The sequence below is a fragment of the Hypomesus nipponensis genome, chromosome 24 (genome assembly GCF_054491055.1).
Source record: "Hypomesus nipponensis isolate SF chromosome 24, ASM5449105v1, whole genome shotgun sequence".
Lineage (NCBI taxonomy): Eukaryota > Metazoa > Chordata > Actinopteri > Osmeriformes > Osmeridae > Hypomesus > Hypomesus nipponensis.
Window position 1 is genome coordinate 3,541,524 of NC_140384.1, and position 15,977 is coordinate 3,557,500.

Here is a 15,977-nt window from a genome sequence, read left to right on the forward strand (position 1 = left end):
AGACACCAACATCCTGCTATTCAGAAGAAATGCTTTTTCATTGAAACCATCAGACAGTGAATCCCTTACTGTGCTTCTCTGGCATCTCTTTAATGACTCACAGTAGTGCACTGCATGTTGCATGTCGATACCATAGTGGGCTGGGCATTGTATGTTAGACAACTTACCACCTGTATACATCACTGTATGCTCAATCTGCTGGACTTAATTGTGATGAGTTTTATGGATCTGCAGTACCTTCTCTGCACTCGTGCTGGTCTGCGCTTAATACACACGCACCATGCAACCAGACATTCCATAGCACTGGCAAGAGATTTGAGTAAGCACAGTAAATATGCAAAGCAGTCTCATCAGCATTGCCAGCAACAAAATCTATTCACTTGGCGCAAGTCTAATAAGCAATGATTGATTCAGCAGTATTGTGAGGATTAGGGCTGCAGATACCTCATGTTTATACATGAGACAGAAATGTAACTGAAATGAGCAAAGATTGGCCTTAATTAAAGGTTCTCTCTCCTCTTTGCTTTTGTCTGACTGTGGTGCCACAGCATCAGATGTTGTGAAAGTTACTAGTGAATTGGAGACTGCAATTAGTTTAATTTGAAAGTGTGTAATCTTTCATTGCTGACAGAATTAATTTGTCATTGAGGCTACAGTTCTTGTTACTTGAATGGACACCGTATGTGACAGTGCTGCATAGCAACATTTATTTATAACACTGACAACAGACTTATAAGGCAAACACATCTGTATTCTCTGCAGTATATTAGTAATTACCCCCTGACATATCAAAACAGCCTAATCACACCACCCATCTGTGTATTTCCTGTATTAATGGTATTAGTGTCTTTGAGCTAATCAACACGAAACGATGTACATAGTTTATAGTTGTCACTGACAATCGCAAGTGTCATATCTAAGTGTCACATGATCCCTCGTCAATGTTTCTGATTTCTAGTAAAGTGAAGGCTTTATGGATGGTGTAGTAATTTATTAAGATATATTTCCATGGGGCCAACGTACTATTTTACATTGACTGACGACCTGCATCAATGATGGTCCCTGTATGGGTTCGAGCAGTTTAACCGCTCCCACCGCCGTCTCCAACATGGTTCGCAAGGGAACGACAAGTGAGTTAAACATGGGTAGGTTCGAGGCAGGCTTTAGAACCGAATCCCTCAGACCTGGACTGGAAAGCTTGATGTCGACAGTTGTTCGTTCAGCCTCATGTCGGGGATTTCCTATCCATCTGCGGCTCCTGTGGGACGTCCTCAAAGGCAGTGTGTCAATAACTGACAGCCTATTTCGGTCAATCAGCAACGAGAGGCTCTCACAGCCTCCTGAGGAAAAGGAGGACTCAACAGCGTACACCTCTAACTGACAGGACGGCTCTATAATTACTAGGAGCCCAACCTCTCAAACTGAACGTTTACGAGCAGTGCGCGTGAAGACACTTCCGCCATGTAATTGCTTTTCATAGCGCGAAATGGATGCAGGGTACTTTTACAGCTGTTTCTCTCGAAATTGATTACAGTCTATGTAAATGCTTCCCGAAGCCTTGTTATGGCCATGTTATATTCCATGACGATGTTATGGTGCAATTTGTGTCAGCAGACAACAATTTCCTTCTCGGTCGCAAGTAAGACCGAGCACATCCAAAGCTCATAACCTTGCGTAGGTCATATCCTTCAAGAAAGGGAATGTTTCAGGGTGGTGGGTCTCACAGGTTTTGTTTTTGCTCATGTGTGTGTGTGTGTGTGTTTTCACATGGCAGCTTTGTTTTTCTTCTTTTATTTCTTTTTTTTTTTTTGACAACCCAAGAAATAGCAATGGGTTTTAAACGAGAGCTGTGGAAATCAGAGCTCTGGTCGTCTTCTGAGCCTGGCCACTTGACTCACCTCTAGAGATGGGGATTAGCCTGACACCCTCTGACACCTGCTGTCAAATGAAAAGAGAACCCCGCTGAAACCTAAGAGATTTCTCACGATGTAGAGCCAATGCTAGCACTACGAACACTGTTCAGCCTCGCTCCTCCACCTATCTCAGCCCATGTAGAAAGGGGGGGGGGGGGGACTATAAATCCCTAGTGATCTGCTAGGTTTGAGTGTGTAGTTTAAAGGACTCTGAGTTCTGGAGCGGTTGTGAAATGAGTAAGTCTCTAAGTCAGGGGGTGAATGAGAACGGTCCTGCGAAGTGGATTTTTAGGTAACCCTTTTCGGCTGCTGTCCATTTCCTTTCATTGAAAGAAGCTTGTGAGTGAGGCAGTATTGCTGATGAGAGGAAGGTGAGCTGTCAGCCAGTGACTAGCAGTGAAAGTAGTCTTATCGAGACACAGCCTTATTCTATTACTTTTCCTTCCAATCTTGCATCCCTTTACCCTTATTCATCGACTCTCTGTAATCCTAATTTTTCCTCTGCAAAGAAAAATACCATGGAACATAACAGGCTTCCTGTCAGCTATTTAGATTCATGATTGACATGGACTGTCTTCAGGATGGCGGAATTAAGTCAGTTTCTGCTTGGCAGGGCCTCCTTCACATCTACTTCTCACTTGAACAGAATGTCAGGGCCACCCTAGACCTCGTGTAAAAGGGTTAACCTTGGTGTTTGTGTGCCCTGCACTGTCTGCGGGCCTTCTGCTCATTCAGGGGGAAATCAATGACTGGCAGCAGAAAGGGGGTGGAGCATCTAAGAGACAGTGTAGAATTTAACTGCCGTAATGAGGAAATAAGTGACTTACTGGTGACACGCTCATTGCCTTCATTAGGGCTCATATTTACGAGCATCTATCATTAGAGGAACCGCCAACAGTGTGTCTGCTTGGAGTTTATGAAGCATGGATTGTCACTTTCCAATTATCTGTTGCCTTTTTACGGCACCATGTGTCGAAGCACAGAGGAAAGGAGTATGTAATTGACTGTTTGCAGTGGGGAACGAATATGTACTCCACTTAAATCAATGGCACCTTGTGGCTGAGAAGCCTTGCGCCTCGTCTCTACTCAAGGAGGTTTCACTTCCCGCTTGCGTGACAACACTCAACTAGGTGGGAGAAAATAGGTGCCGCAGTAATTAGACTTTAATCGTTCGTTTAATGCATTGGTTTGTTTTCCATTTCATATCTTTGAACTTCCTGTGTATTTGGAGTGATAATGATATTCTCCTTGCGTACATTTGGGACAAAGTATCAAATGGGTTTGGAACCCTACTGTTTATAGATTGTAGTGAGTTAGAGTAAGACAAGTGACATAAAAGTAAAGGTTTATTACTTGGGTTTTAATGTGACATTTCTTTCTAATATGTCTGTTCCAAAGTGTTAGGGAAAACCATTAGACATTGTTTGTCACAAAGGCAAGATGAGAGAATGTATAATTTAAACAGATGAGGAAGATTTCCCTCTGTGAGCAAACAGCTTGTGGTATCCAATGTCACAACATATCAGTTCTTCACCACATGTGGTGATATATGGACTGATATTATAAAGCGGTCTTGCTGTGAGGGTAAACAAGGCACACATTTCGGTGAAGTCAATGATTTTCTACTCACACAGGAAATCACTTATGCTTTTTCCAGCATGCATCACCTTTGTCAATTAGGGTCATGGAGCAAAATGTCTGCAAGTCTGCTGTCTCCATTATTCAGAGGAAGATCAAACTTACATGGAAATTAAAAATCTGTCAGGAATCATTCTACCAGTGATATAGCGGTTGCCCCATCTCCTTCAGCAAGGTTGTGAGTCATGAATAAATGCAGCAGGTTGTTCCCCCTTGTCTTAGCTCCAGCTTCCTCCTGTAGTGGAATTACAATAATTGAATCTCCCATTTTATTTTTTCATCGATGTAGGAAATAGTACATAGACACGAGTATATTCCTGTCATATTTGTATTGTTATCAAGTCTTTGTACGCGTAATTACTTTAAGCTTCCATTTTCCTTGGAAGAGAAAACCAAAAAGTGTTGTGTGGTCACGTATCTAGTAAAGTCAATAGTTTCTAGATGTGGAGTTACTGTAAGCAATGTTGCTTTGCCTTATATGTGAGAGCACTCTGGGTGTTCGTACCTTTCATTTATCTATTTAACAACAAGAGTTGTGGCTGCTGGGGAGTGGAGCTGGGCGATTCGATTTCAGGGGAGCAAAATTGGATTTGATGGAGGGACATAATAGCTTTCATGGGCTTTTACAGCTCTGAATGGCTAAGCTGGAGCAGCTCTGATGGGATTGAGGTCTAATTTTGGGATGAATCCCAGGGGTTGGCGTGATCAGAAACGTCCTGTTCCTTATTGTTCTAGCCTCGGGTGGGATCTAAAGACCCTTTCATGACCCGGAGAGCATATTGGGGGGTTGGTGGGGGTGGGTGGGAGGGAGGGTGGGTGGGGACTCGGAAACATCAAACAAATGGGTCCAGATTTATCTTGAACACAATTCCCGTCTACAATAGCCGCCTGTCAGATCAATGTTTTCCCCACCTCTGTTCGATCGATCAGGCAGTGCTATAAACAAGGGTAGCAAACCTTGCCAGGTGTTTGCCAAACTGCATGAAAGAAATAACCTGGCTTGAATCATTCACCGGCTTCGACACAACGAGAGTTGGCGGGAGCTCAAAGTCAGTTTTTTCGTGTGAATGAAGATGCCGCTTGAGGCAGAGATAAGATGGATTCAACGTGTTCAATTCTTGTAATCAGTCCTCTGCCACCACTGCCATGCTTGGTCTGCTTTGATTTCATTTCTCTTCAAATTGCTCTGAAGAGACTGATTTTGACTACAGTGGATGATAATTGCTGAAATGGTTCTCCAAAGATTCTCCCCTCTCTACCATGTTAACATATGATGAATGAGAAACGCAAACATTGTCTATGGGGAAATAACATATTTCAAATATGGCCGTGAAGTGAATTTCTAACTTGCTGCCAGGAAACAAAATGCAACCCTATGTAAATAAATGTTTGTGTTGTTTCCTCCTGTATATGCTAATGATATCCACGTACAAAACATTCTCACCACAAGTTATTTGCTTCGTACGACTCTAACCAGACGTCTGTCTTTCAGGATCCACTGGAGATGTCGTGCCGGATAACCTGCCGTCTGTACCCGGCACCCTCCCCCACTTCCTCCAGGAACCAGAGGATGCCTACATCGTGAAGAGCAACCCCATCAAGCTGCGCTGTCGGGCCGTACCGGCCTTGCAGATCTTCTTCAAGTGCAACGGGGAATGGGTCCATCAGAATGAGCACGCGTCTCAGGAGCACATGGATCAGAACACTGGTAGAATGAAACCTCCCTTCTCTCTGGTCCAACCCCATGAAAAAATAACACTGGTTCCTTTTTTTTTACATCGTTTTATTTCACGTGGTTTTACAAAACCATTGTTAAGCTAATTAAAGTTAGGGTAATAGTGCGATTAAAAACATGGTCAATGAATGGTACCAGTACATAACTTAGATGTAGATTGTGTTTATTTGTGGCCACATGTCTTTTAATCCATTCTTGGATTATCCATGACACAACCACTTGTACCCAAGCATTTTGTTCAAGTCCTGGACTGGTGCCAGTGTAATTTTGAATGACGCAAAAGAGATGGTGTGTTCATCCCTATTAAGCTCCATCAGGTGTTATCGGAGGTAGGTGCTGACAGGTTGTGTTGATTAGAGTTGCACTTCCTGAAGGGGTTTTCCGGGAGAGAAAAAAACAAAGCGGATGTGACACCTCGCCTGAAATGGGCACTGATTAGTGGCTGCAAAAGAGAAGTCTTTCTTGTATTCATGAAGGGCCCTCTACAGGAAAGGCTGTTTAATTGCTTCTGGAAGTTCATTATTGTGTGATTGCTGTGCTGTGAAATTGTTGTGGGGTTGATAATGGGGAAATGGAAGTCAGAAACTTTGATTATTTCTGCTCTCTGTGAGTGGGAAAGTATGAGGGAAAGTTAATGATTTGCTTTGGTGAACTTTCTTCATGCCACATCAACGTCCTGCATGTAGCAACAGAGAAGCCAATCAATTGATTTCACATAAGACTATCATCCATTTGTCTTGCAGCACCAATAATGAAGGGGCTAACGTACCCTCTGTTTTTAAACTGGCATAGAAGCATGATCATGTTGGAACTGCTTTTCCAAGATGATTGTAGAAGAATATACAAAGTCGAAAAATGATACTGTATATTTGCAACGCTGTGACTTTTATTTTGTGTGAAAGACGTGTAAAGGCTCCAAGACTGTTCTAATTCCGTTTCCTTCACCTGTTTGTGTGGTGAGAGCCTGTTGGATTTATTTCTACAATCACAATCCGTGCTAATGCTTTGGGGAAATGTATGGTAATGGTGCTGTTTAACCAGGAAGTCTAGATACCAATCTGTAAACATGTTGAGATGGAGCATCGGCCACAACTATAATCATAACCCAAGTCATTTTCAAGCAGTCGTTTTTTTTCTATCCAGAAAAGTCACTGTAGCATTTCTCCATTATACGTGGATGGGATCATTGTAGAGTGTTGTGTAAATCTTGTTGACTTAATGATCGGAGGTCTAGTTTGTATTCATTTGACGGCTTAGTAGACTTCTTCAGCTAATCAGCATCCTCAAGTGAGTAACATGCTGCTCATGGAGCAAGCTCACTCCAGATGGGTCTTTCACCCCCTATGCAGCACTTAACCTGACACATTATCGCCACTCTCTGCAATGGCATGCATTGTAACTGCTTGGGGAGGTGGGAGGGAACTTTTACTTTTCCCATAACTAAAACTTTGAGACATAGCAATTACCTTTTCTGCCATCGCCACACTTGCCGCCTGTGGTGCTGCCTCCTGTGGCTGTGAAATCACTTCTCTGTCTGAGAGCCCCGGTGGATTTGCAATGAAAAGAGCCTGAACTTGTCCTTACCTGAGCCTGCATTGCATCAGCCTTTAAACTCATAACCGCTGATAACAGCGTGCTTAACCTGCCTTCGTCCCCAGCCCTGTAATGGACGGCAGCATTGTGTATTAGATTAGGCTAATCGCTGCAACAGATCAGTGAAGATTTGGATGTTATTGATTAGGACATGGGCCCTCAATGCCAGAAAGAGCGCCCGATACCATCTCTTATTTGCCAACCAGGCAGATGAATCACAAGCACAGATAAGCGCTACAATGCCCTTGAGTTTCACAGAAAATGGATGCGGGACTGTGTTTTGCGTACAACTTACTGTAGAATGAATAAGGCTAATGGTTAAGAGGGCAGATACCACTATTATAAGTATGGTTTTGGGGGCATTTTATTTGCTGCGAAGGTCGCCTTCATATTATTTTTGAAAAAAATGTAACTTTGAGATACATTCAAGAGAACACACCGTGAAGGCATTTATTTTTTATTTTTTATGAAACAAATCCATTTAGCTATATTATTTTAGCTGTCTGTATCGATACGTCAGGAATTAAGGAGATGCCTCATTGAGAATGCAGACCTTGTTGGTGTTTTAGCACATGCAGCAAGCTCATTAGGAAGAACGGCAGCCAGATGTGCCGATGCCTCTGGGATCAGGAAGGATCTTGTCTACCTGTCAGGGATAGATTTTCGTATGGGGTCAATATGCATACATAATTGAACAGTTGAGAGATGACTGGCTTATAGCAGTGTCAATAGTTGGCTTCCACTGCCACTCTGCAGGAACGTGTACAAAAGGCTTGGCATAGGTTGAACTGAAATTGCAGTGAGATTTGCTTATTGTCCTTTTATCCTCATTTACATTAGACAAGTCCTAATGGCACACCACCACCAAGCTCCTAGCCAGGACTGTACCGCCTCAGTAAATGCTCTGCAGGATTCGTCTCAGGAACAGATTGATCCCATGGGTTTTTGGTGAAAAAAACTGGTCAACTCCCCCCCATATGTCTGAAAGCGGTGAACCGTCAGTCATCTCTCTGGTTTACAGAGATGACTGTGGACTAGATCTCTGGGGATCAGAGACTATTCCCTCATCGTGATTACCAAGAGCAACCTGTTTATGTGAGAAGAAATCTGAAGGCATCTGGCTTGAATAACTTTTCCTTGAGGAAAAACTGTTACTCTTGGTTTGCTCTGAGAACATGGTTTTAGGAAGTCCTTCACTGTAGTTAGTAGCAATCTGTTGCTCCCAGACTCGTTTTAGGTGTTTTTAATTAAGCTGCTAAAGATAAAAATCCTTGTTTTTGAACGGAATTTGGCTATTTTGCCCCCGGAGTCACAAACAGACAAAGGTCCCTTATAAGCCCACAAATTCCGTTAAGACCCAATTCACATGGACTGCAGGAAACGTCATTGACCTTTTTTGTTGTGTCTGTGCTGTGTGAATGTTATCGTTGGCTAGCAGTAAGCTGACAGTGCTCTGACATGGAAGCTAAAATGGAGACTGGTGGATCTAGGCACACCAGAGTAGCAACTACAGAGGGGAGGAGGGAGGTAGGGAGGCCTGACTGGAGCAGATAAACAGTCCTGCCTCTCTTACCTGCCAGGAGGGCTAGCTGAGGGAATGCCTGCACATGACAAACATGCCAGTGACACCCCAGCCCCCGACACCACCCTTCCCAGACAGGCCACAACCTATCCTCCTTCTCGATCCACTCCCATATATATTTTCTCTGTCGCTATGCTTTTGCCATTCTGTAATGGGGCACTAAAGTAAGGATTGATGTTATCTTTGCCCTCAGGTTGCTTTGTGACTCCGTTAATGGGGTTGTTAACTGAACGTGGTCAGACAATACACCTCAGCGTGAATCTACTACTCTGCGGGCTCCAGAGGCAAGATATGACTGTGTCTCCGGAGATGGATTTTATTGGGGTTTACTGGGCTGTGCTTGTGGGATGTGCCCCTGCCTTTATTATTGTGGAAGGAGCTTCCAGGGTTTTTGATGACTTTTTGGGTTGGATTTTATGCCACACTGCTCAGACAAGGTTTGTGCTTTATCTTTCTTCTTTTTTCATGGCGGGGTTATGTGACCAGACTATCACGTCTATGGTATCTGCAGTACAGTGCTGTTCTTGGAAGAGAAATAAGCTCAAATCTTAGTCTGGAGCCAATTCAAAGCCTCCCAGTCTGTTGTGGACAATGACCGACTGCATTGGGAGAACTTATTTTGTCGGCCTCGACTGGAATTCTGCAGGGTTTTTTCTCTAATGGACTAAAACATTGACAGTTTTTAAGTCTCTGATGAATGGCGTGCATGAACTACTCTAGGCTATGCCACAGGGTGCTGTACATTAACACGAGAAGTGTGCTTAAAATCTACGGTTAAATTCAGTGCCAGCTCTGCTAGTGCAAATAAAAATTCACTTTGATTCATCGTCTCTAAGTGAAACTATCTGAAAAGCAAGGCCAAAAACTGAAAAAGTAAACACTAAAGTGACGACTAACTTTTCTGAAATGACAGGGATGCATTTATGTATTACAAACAATGAGTTTCCTGTCTCTGAGGACTTTAAAACAAAGAGTACTTCCCTCACATCAAAAAATTCTATTTCCTTTTCATCAACATTAAACTGGATTGTATTCTATTTGAAAGAAAAGAGGGGACTCCAAAGGTGGCTGGTCTCTGATGGCAGTGTTAAGAAGTCTGCATCAGGCCTAATGGAGGCTGTAGATAAAAGCCTCATTCTGATGTGTCTGATATTGAGGGGAGTGAAAAACCCAGCAGCACCACACTTATTCCCCTATAGCACATAATAAAATTGTGTAATGGAATATTTTGTACTGCCTAGGTGTGCGTGTGTTCTCGTGTGTTCCTGTAGTTTGTGGGTAGGCAATAACAGTATTTGATTTGGAAATACTTTTAAAATGAAGTGCTTAAGTGTGTCTGTCATTGAGGTGGATGGGGCCTATTCAAAGCAATAGGCATGATCATTCTTGGTCCTGGTGTTCATGAGAGCTGTGCCACAGGTAGACGGGTGTGGAGGAAATGAGAGTTGAGATGAAGTATGACATTAATGTGTTACAGTAAGGCTGTTTCCGTCCTAAGCTGAGAGCAAAGTGTCGTGTCGGCTATGACGCTTAAAGTGTTTGCATTTACCATGGCTGTCACTTTGTATGGTGTGATGGCTGATACACTTGCACACGCGCGCACACACACACACACACACACACACACACACACACACACACACACACAGACTCTCTCTCTCTCTCTCTCTCTCTCTCTCTCTCTCTCTCTCTCTCTCTCTCTCTCTCTCTCTCTCACACACACACACACACACACACAGACTCTCTCTCTCACACACACACACACACACACACTCACCAGCACACACGCACATACACTCACTGACCTCAATGGCTCAACTCCTAAAGGAGCTACAGTACCCTTGATAAAATGAATAAAAGAATTGCACCGTTAGAAACATCAAGGTCAAGTATCTCATTATGGACCTCCAAATTTCGACGTGGCTGATATTACTTTCAAGATGTCCTCATTTTTTTCATATCAGACCAGGGGCCAGGCCCCCTGTGGCCCCCCTTTGTGCTGAAGCGTGTAGCAGGAAGCAAAGACATGGCTTCCTGTTGAGGTGTTGACAGGGCCTGTGAGGAGCCTATCTTAGGACCGGAGGACGTGCTAACAGGAAACGAGAAAAGCGCCATGGAGTTATCAGCATGCAAGTGTGCACCGCAGACGCTGACAGCCATGCTCGTCAGAGGGCTTACCCCATGAGTGGCCCACTATGCCAGTGCGCACCAATGGAGGGCCTTATCGGGAGAAAGAAAGTGCTTTTCATCAGGGAGAAAGCCGAGACAAGTGAAAGATTAAAAGATACAGGTAGCGATACCATTGGGAAAATGTACTTATCATACTGGATCTCATTCATTATTTAATCGTATGTTCCTCCTTTTCGCTCTCAAATAATGACCTAATAAATATCCAACATAACCATGCAGATGGTTGTATTGGAGCCAGAGGCGTCTACCAAGATTGGGATGAATCGGATCCTCCCTGGCAGGAAGTGGAGCAGGCCAGGAACATTTGTTGGTTAACGGATCAAACGCCCCGTGCGCCCCCCTCTTATGGTCCCACTCCTGTCCAACTCGATAAGCTTTGCTGTGGTAAGGCAACGGATCAGAGCCATTGGAGAGGCCAGATTAGCCTAGCTTTGGCACTTCCGATGAAGCTTGCAGCGCCACAATCCTTTAAATTCATCGTTGTTGTTTTTGGCCACCGGCCCTTCCAGACTGTAACCTTCTCTCCTCATGATTCTGTCTTCACGAATGCCTGGTCACGTGACTTGGACTCCTTTGTCACGTCTTGGAAAGCCTCACCGAGAAGAAAAGGTTGAGTTGAGACAAGAGGAACCAGGAGGATTTGTTTAATATGCCCTGTCAACAATGTTCTTCCTATGAACAAATAGGGGTGGCAGATGATGAAGTGGCAGTCTCGTCTCGTCTCCCAGGCACACCACCTGTCATGGGTGGTTAGTAGTCAAGGAAATGGGCCATTCTGCCGGGAGATGTCAACAGGACCATCCCGCATTAGCATAATAGTCACCCACTTTTTGGGGGGCAGATTATATGCAGTCATTAGTCATGATTTTCTTTGCTGTCTCCCCACTAGATACACACACGCATACACACAAACCTTGTCAGATTCCATTTATATACAAGGACATAATGAATTATGTTTGTCACTCTCCATTTTATAAATTGTGAAGTCTGGTCTGTAGTCAGATTGTTTTTCATGTAACACCTTAGCCGGGCTTGGTAAATTATCCTCATACAATCCTGTTAACATTACCTGTTTGTTTTTGAATGACTTGATTACAGTTAGGGCGAAAATGAAAATAAAAACATTTCCTTTTTTGACCTCTCAGATAATTATGTATAAATATATGTAGCTTTTTCACATTACTTGATATGATTACAGTTGTATGGCAATAACACCCCAACGTGCTTGAATAGACTTTGTTCTTTACTGCTGGTTATGAGCGCTTTCTTCTTCCCTACTACACCAGGATCAACAGTGTAAACCTACAGCCTTTACTCCGCTTCAGCTGAGCTTGTACTTCGATTGGTATTCATTCAGAACTCTGCAAGGCTTCTACAAACTGTGTGACCAGTGTGTGCTTTCTGGCTTGCAGAGAGCACGTCAGATTAGAGTGTTATTTATCCATGTGTGCAGGAGAGCCAAAACAGTGTGGGGCGATGAAAGGGACCAGATCGCTCCCCTTTTTCTGTCCCAAGCACATTGCATCTTTCCTTTAATCCAGCTACGGGAAGCCTGCAGGCTAAAAAGGCACCACAAAGCCGCAAGAATACACACATGACAGGTCCTAAGCCGATGACTTGGATTAAAAAAGAAGCCTTAGCCCAATCCAAAACTATGTGACAGGTCTGCAGAAATGTAGTGTGTGTGTGTGTGTGTGTGGGGGGGGGGGGTGTGTGTGTGGGGGGGTGGGGGGGCTACACTGTGTGGGCACTGAGGATTTTGAAAGAAGTCCATTTTGTACAGACACGCTTTAATGAGCTTCTTCTAAAAATGCGCTGCTAGCAAGTGTGTGCTGTTTCATTGTTGCGTAATATGACAGGGCCGCAATGCTGTTGATTCGACATGTGCCATAGAAACGGGTCCGCCGTGATGCCTTGTCACAGTCTGAGCCCAGATTATTAGGGAGATACAGTTGGAGGCGACGTTGTTTATCTTGTTAGCTGCTCTGGGCACAGAAACCCACACAGTGTTATTCCTTCAGAGAGAGGGAGGCCATTTCATTACTGATACACTGCCGACACCCAGCAGAGAGTATGGGAAGTCTAGAATGACTCTAGGCTCTACCTGATTACAACAATATGTCAACACCCTTGAAAAATCAATTGTTCCCTAACAAAGGACTGCACACATCGCATTACACCACAGTTAATACCTGAGACCTTTTAGTCATAACAACTGGCAAGGCCTCAAAAGGTGGTGTCGTTTAATCTGGGGCTTGTCCCTACTTTGACCCAATTCTCTCGGTTTCCCTCCCTCCAGGGTTGAAGGTCCGGGAGGCGATGATCAACGTGTCCCGGCAGCAGGTGGAGGACTTCCACGGCCCGGAGGACTACTGGTGTCTGTGCGTGGCCTGGAGCCACCTGGGGACCTCCAAGAGCCGCAAGGCCACCGTGCGCATCGCCTGTGAGTACCACCAGCCAACCGCTGTGAGCGAAGGGCAACACACACCGTCACACCGGCAGCCATTGCAGCACCAGAGAAGCACGGGAGGGAGCTGCCTCGTCGGATGTCATCATGTCCCAGCATGCACTCTACGCCAATCCACATGACATTACATTTAGTCATTTAGCAGACGCTCTTACCCAGAGCGACATACAGTAAGTACAGGGACATTCCCCCGGGGCAAGTAGGGTGAAGTGCCTTGTCCAAGGACACAATGTCATCTGGCACAGCAAGGAATTGAACTGGCAACCTTCTGATTACTAGCCCGATTCCCTAACCGCTCAGCCACCTGACTCCCCTAATACAAATAGTCTAGCTGTAAACAAACTAGTAAACTCACTCCAAATGATCCCATTGGCAGAAGGAGGTGCGACAGAGACCATTATCAGCTGCACCGTGTCATGAATCCTGCTGCTAACCCGGGTGTGGCTTGGCTAGCTGGAGGGGGACCGGTGAACTTGGAGAGGGGGGCTGACCACAGCGGGAGTCCAGTCCGGCCGAATTGGGGCCCCCGGGAACTGACTTCTGGCTCTTGTCTTCCAAAACAGACCTCAGGAAGAGCTTTGAGCAGGACCCCCAGGGGAAGGAAGTGCCAATCAAAGGGATGATCGTTCTTCACTGCCGACCCCCAGAGGGAGTGCCTGCGGCAGAGGTAAAACCACCCCCCCTCCCCTCCCCTCCCCTTCCCCCCCCAGCCCCTAACAGGCCTCCAACACATAGATAGCGATGGAGATTCAGCTATGGGTGAGAGTGAGAGAGCTTTCCCTGGAGGATTCTGAACTGATACACTATTCTCTATTGAGCTTTCCACTCAAGTGCTTTGACAAAAACTTTGCACTGTATATTTACTTCGCACCCTTACCAATTTGACCTTAGCTGTGTTTGGCTTTGCATTCATAATTAAGCTTGCAAGCTACTGAAATCAATAAGGAGCTCCTTCTTGTACGTTGATAATCAGTGTGGATAGCTTGTTACTGTGGTAGTGTGTGTTTCAAGCTGATTTTGTGGATGACCCCTGTGTTGTTGTCAATGATTCCGCTTGAAGATGGAGCTGTTGGGGGTCTTTTGAATTCACAGTGGAAACAGAACAGGGCGTAAAATACAGGAAAACACACCATAACTTGCAGTCTGGTCTTTTGTCAACACAAATGAGCCCAGCCAGCAGAGATGTAGTGAATAATGTAAGACGCCAGTCAGGCTTCTGCTACCCAGTCAATTCCAAAGCACCTCCTCCATGAAATATTGAAATTGTAGCTGCGAGTTGAGGTGGTGGTGGTGGTGATGATGATGATGGTGGAGGCGGTATGTGTTCTTTTTTTCTTCCAAGCCTGGTTCCAGTCGGATGAGCATGGTGGATGCTAACTCTCATTGCTAATAGTTGGTGGTTGGGGAGTTGGTGGTTTTGATGCGCGGTAAACATTTCTCAGAGGGAATGCATTTGGAAATCCCCCCCGTCCCCCCGTCAGCAATGATGTTGTGGCAAGCTAACGAGACTTGAATCGCTCCGAATTGGATCAATTTGGCGTCGCAGCGCCTGAGATGCGTTCTATAAGCCTGACACAGCAGGAGTACTTCTCCTCTCCTCTTTTGGAGACAGGTTGCATGCGGAAAGTATGGCTGTGGGAGAAATGCTGATGTTCCGTTTTGAAATCACTTTGCCGTTACCTTTTATTTGGTTCTTGCGGAAAATACACATCTGCATATGTTTTACAGCCATGCTGGTGTGTTAAATGTGCTGTAGCAAAAAAGCAAACCCAAATTTGTCTTAAGAAGATTTTTTTAATTTGATTAACTGCAGAAAACCCAATTCTAAAGAAAGGAAAAGTTACAAAGAAGTGAGATCATTTGATCTATCCGTCATGGTAAACTATACACAAACTTACACTTTTACTGATCTGTATGTGTTCTGTTTTCATACTAGGTATGTATACTACTTGTATAGTGTTTTGTTTACACAGAATTCAATCAACGCATGGTGATATGTAAGCTACTAGCAGGATGTCCCACTCGATGTGTGATTATTTGAGGTTTCTCTGAACGTGTGAATGTAGGTTAGGAGTTTGAGGGAACCTTGCATTATGAGCTGCATTATAGGTTTCTCTGAAAGTGTGAATTGAACATCCAGGAACTGAAAGCTCACAGAAGTGATACCCCAAAGTGATGTGTCTGGTGGATTTTCCTCATAGGAATCCTAGGCCTTGCAAAACATGCAACAAAAAAAAAGAAAAAAAAAAGACATTTAGCATGTGTTAGCATATTAGATCTTATTTTCTTGAAGTTTGTTTGAAATGGAAACAGTGCTGTGTAAAAAAAAAAAGCCCCATTGTTTTCTTCTGTGTCGAGGTCCGGCCATAAAGCCATCTCATCCTCGGATAACACTTAAGTGTACAGCCGTTAACACAGTTCCACCCTTCCCCACTCCTCTTGTGCAACTCCCTCGCCCGCCGCCGCCTGTGATTTTCTTCCAGGTCAGAGCAAATCTCCCAGAGAGCAGATGATGAGCTTCATCAGCAATTACACTCCCCAACCTGGCTTGGAGCAAGGAGCTCCCCCTATGTATTTCCCTAAGATAAGACAGATCTGGATGGAATAGAAATGCGCTGACAAATAGCTCAGGGGGTGCAGGGTGGGGGAGGTGACATTTGGAAAGCTACAGGGAGGCGGCATGGGCGACACGAACCCCCTCTGTGTCCCCGTATCTTTTTGATTAACCTCCCGAGGAGGGTAATGCAAAGGGAGGTGGGAAGTAGCTCTGTCACAGGCCCGCGCCTCAGGGTCTCCTACTGATATCAACGCACCGAAGCATGCTGACTTCAAAGCCTCTTCATTTAACTGTTTGCGTGT

General features: G+C 44.7%; 1 protein-coding gene across 1 annotated transcript in view; it reads left to right on the forward strand.

Moving 5' to 3' along the window:
* The first annotated feature begins 1,108 nt into the window (after positions 1–1,108).
* unc5db (unc-5 netrin receptor Db) overlaps positions 1,109–15,977 on the forward strand; it is a 39,064-nt gene continuing 24,195 nt past the window's right edge. The window contains 4 exon segments of the mRNA XM_084690010.1: positions 1,109–1,130; positions 5,044–5,259; positions 12,951–13,094; positions 13,682–13,785. Of these exon segments, the coding sequence (XP_084546136.1) occupies positions 1,109–1,130; positions 5,044–5,259; positions 12,951–13,094; positions 13,682–13,785 (486 nt within the window).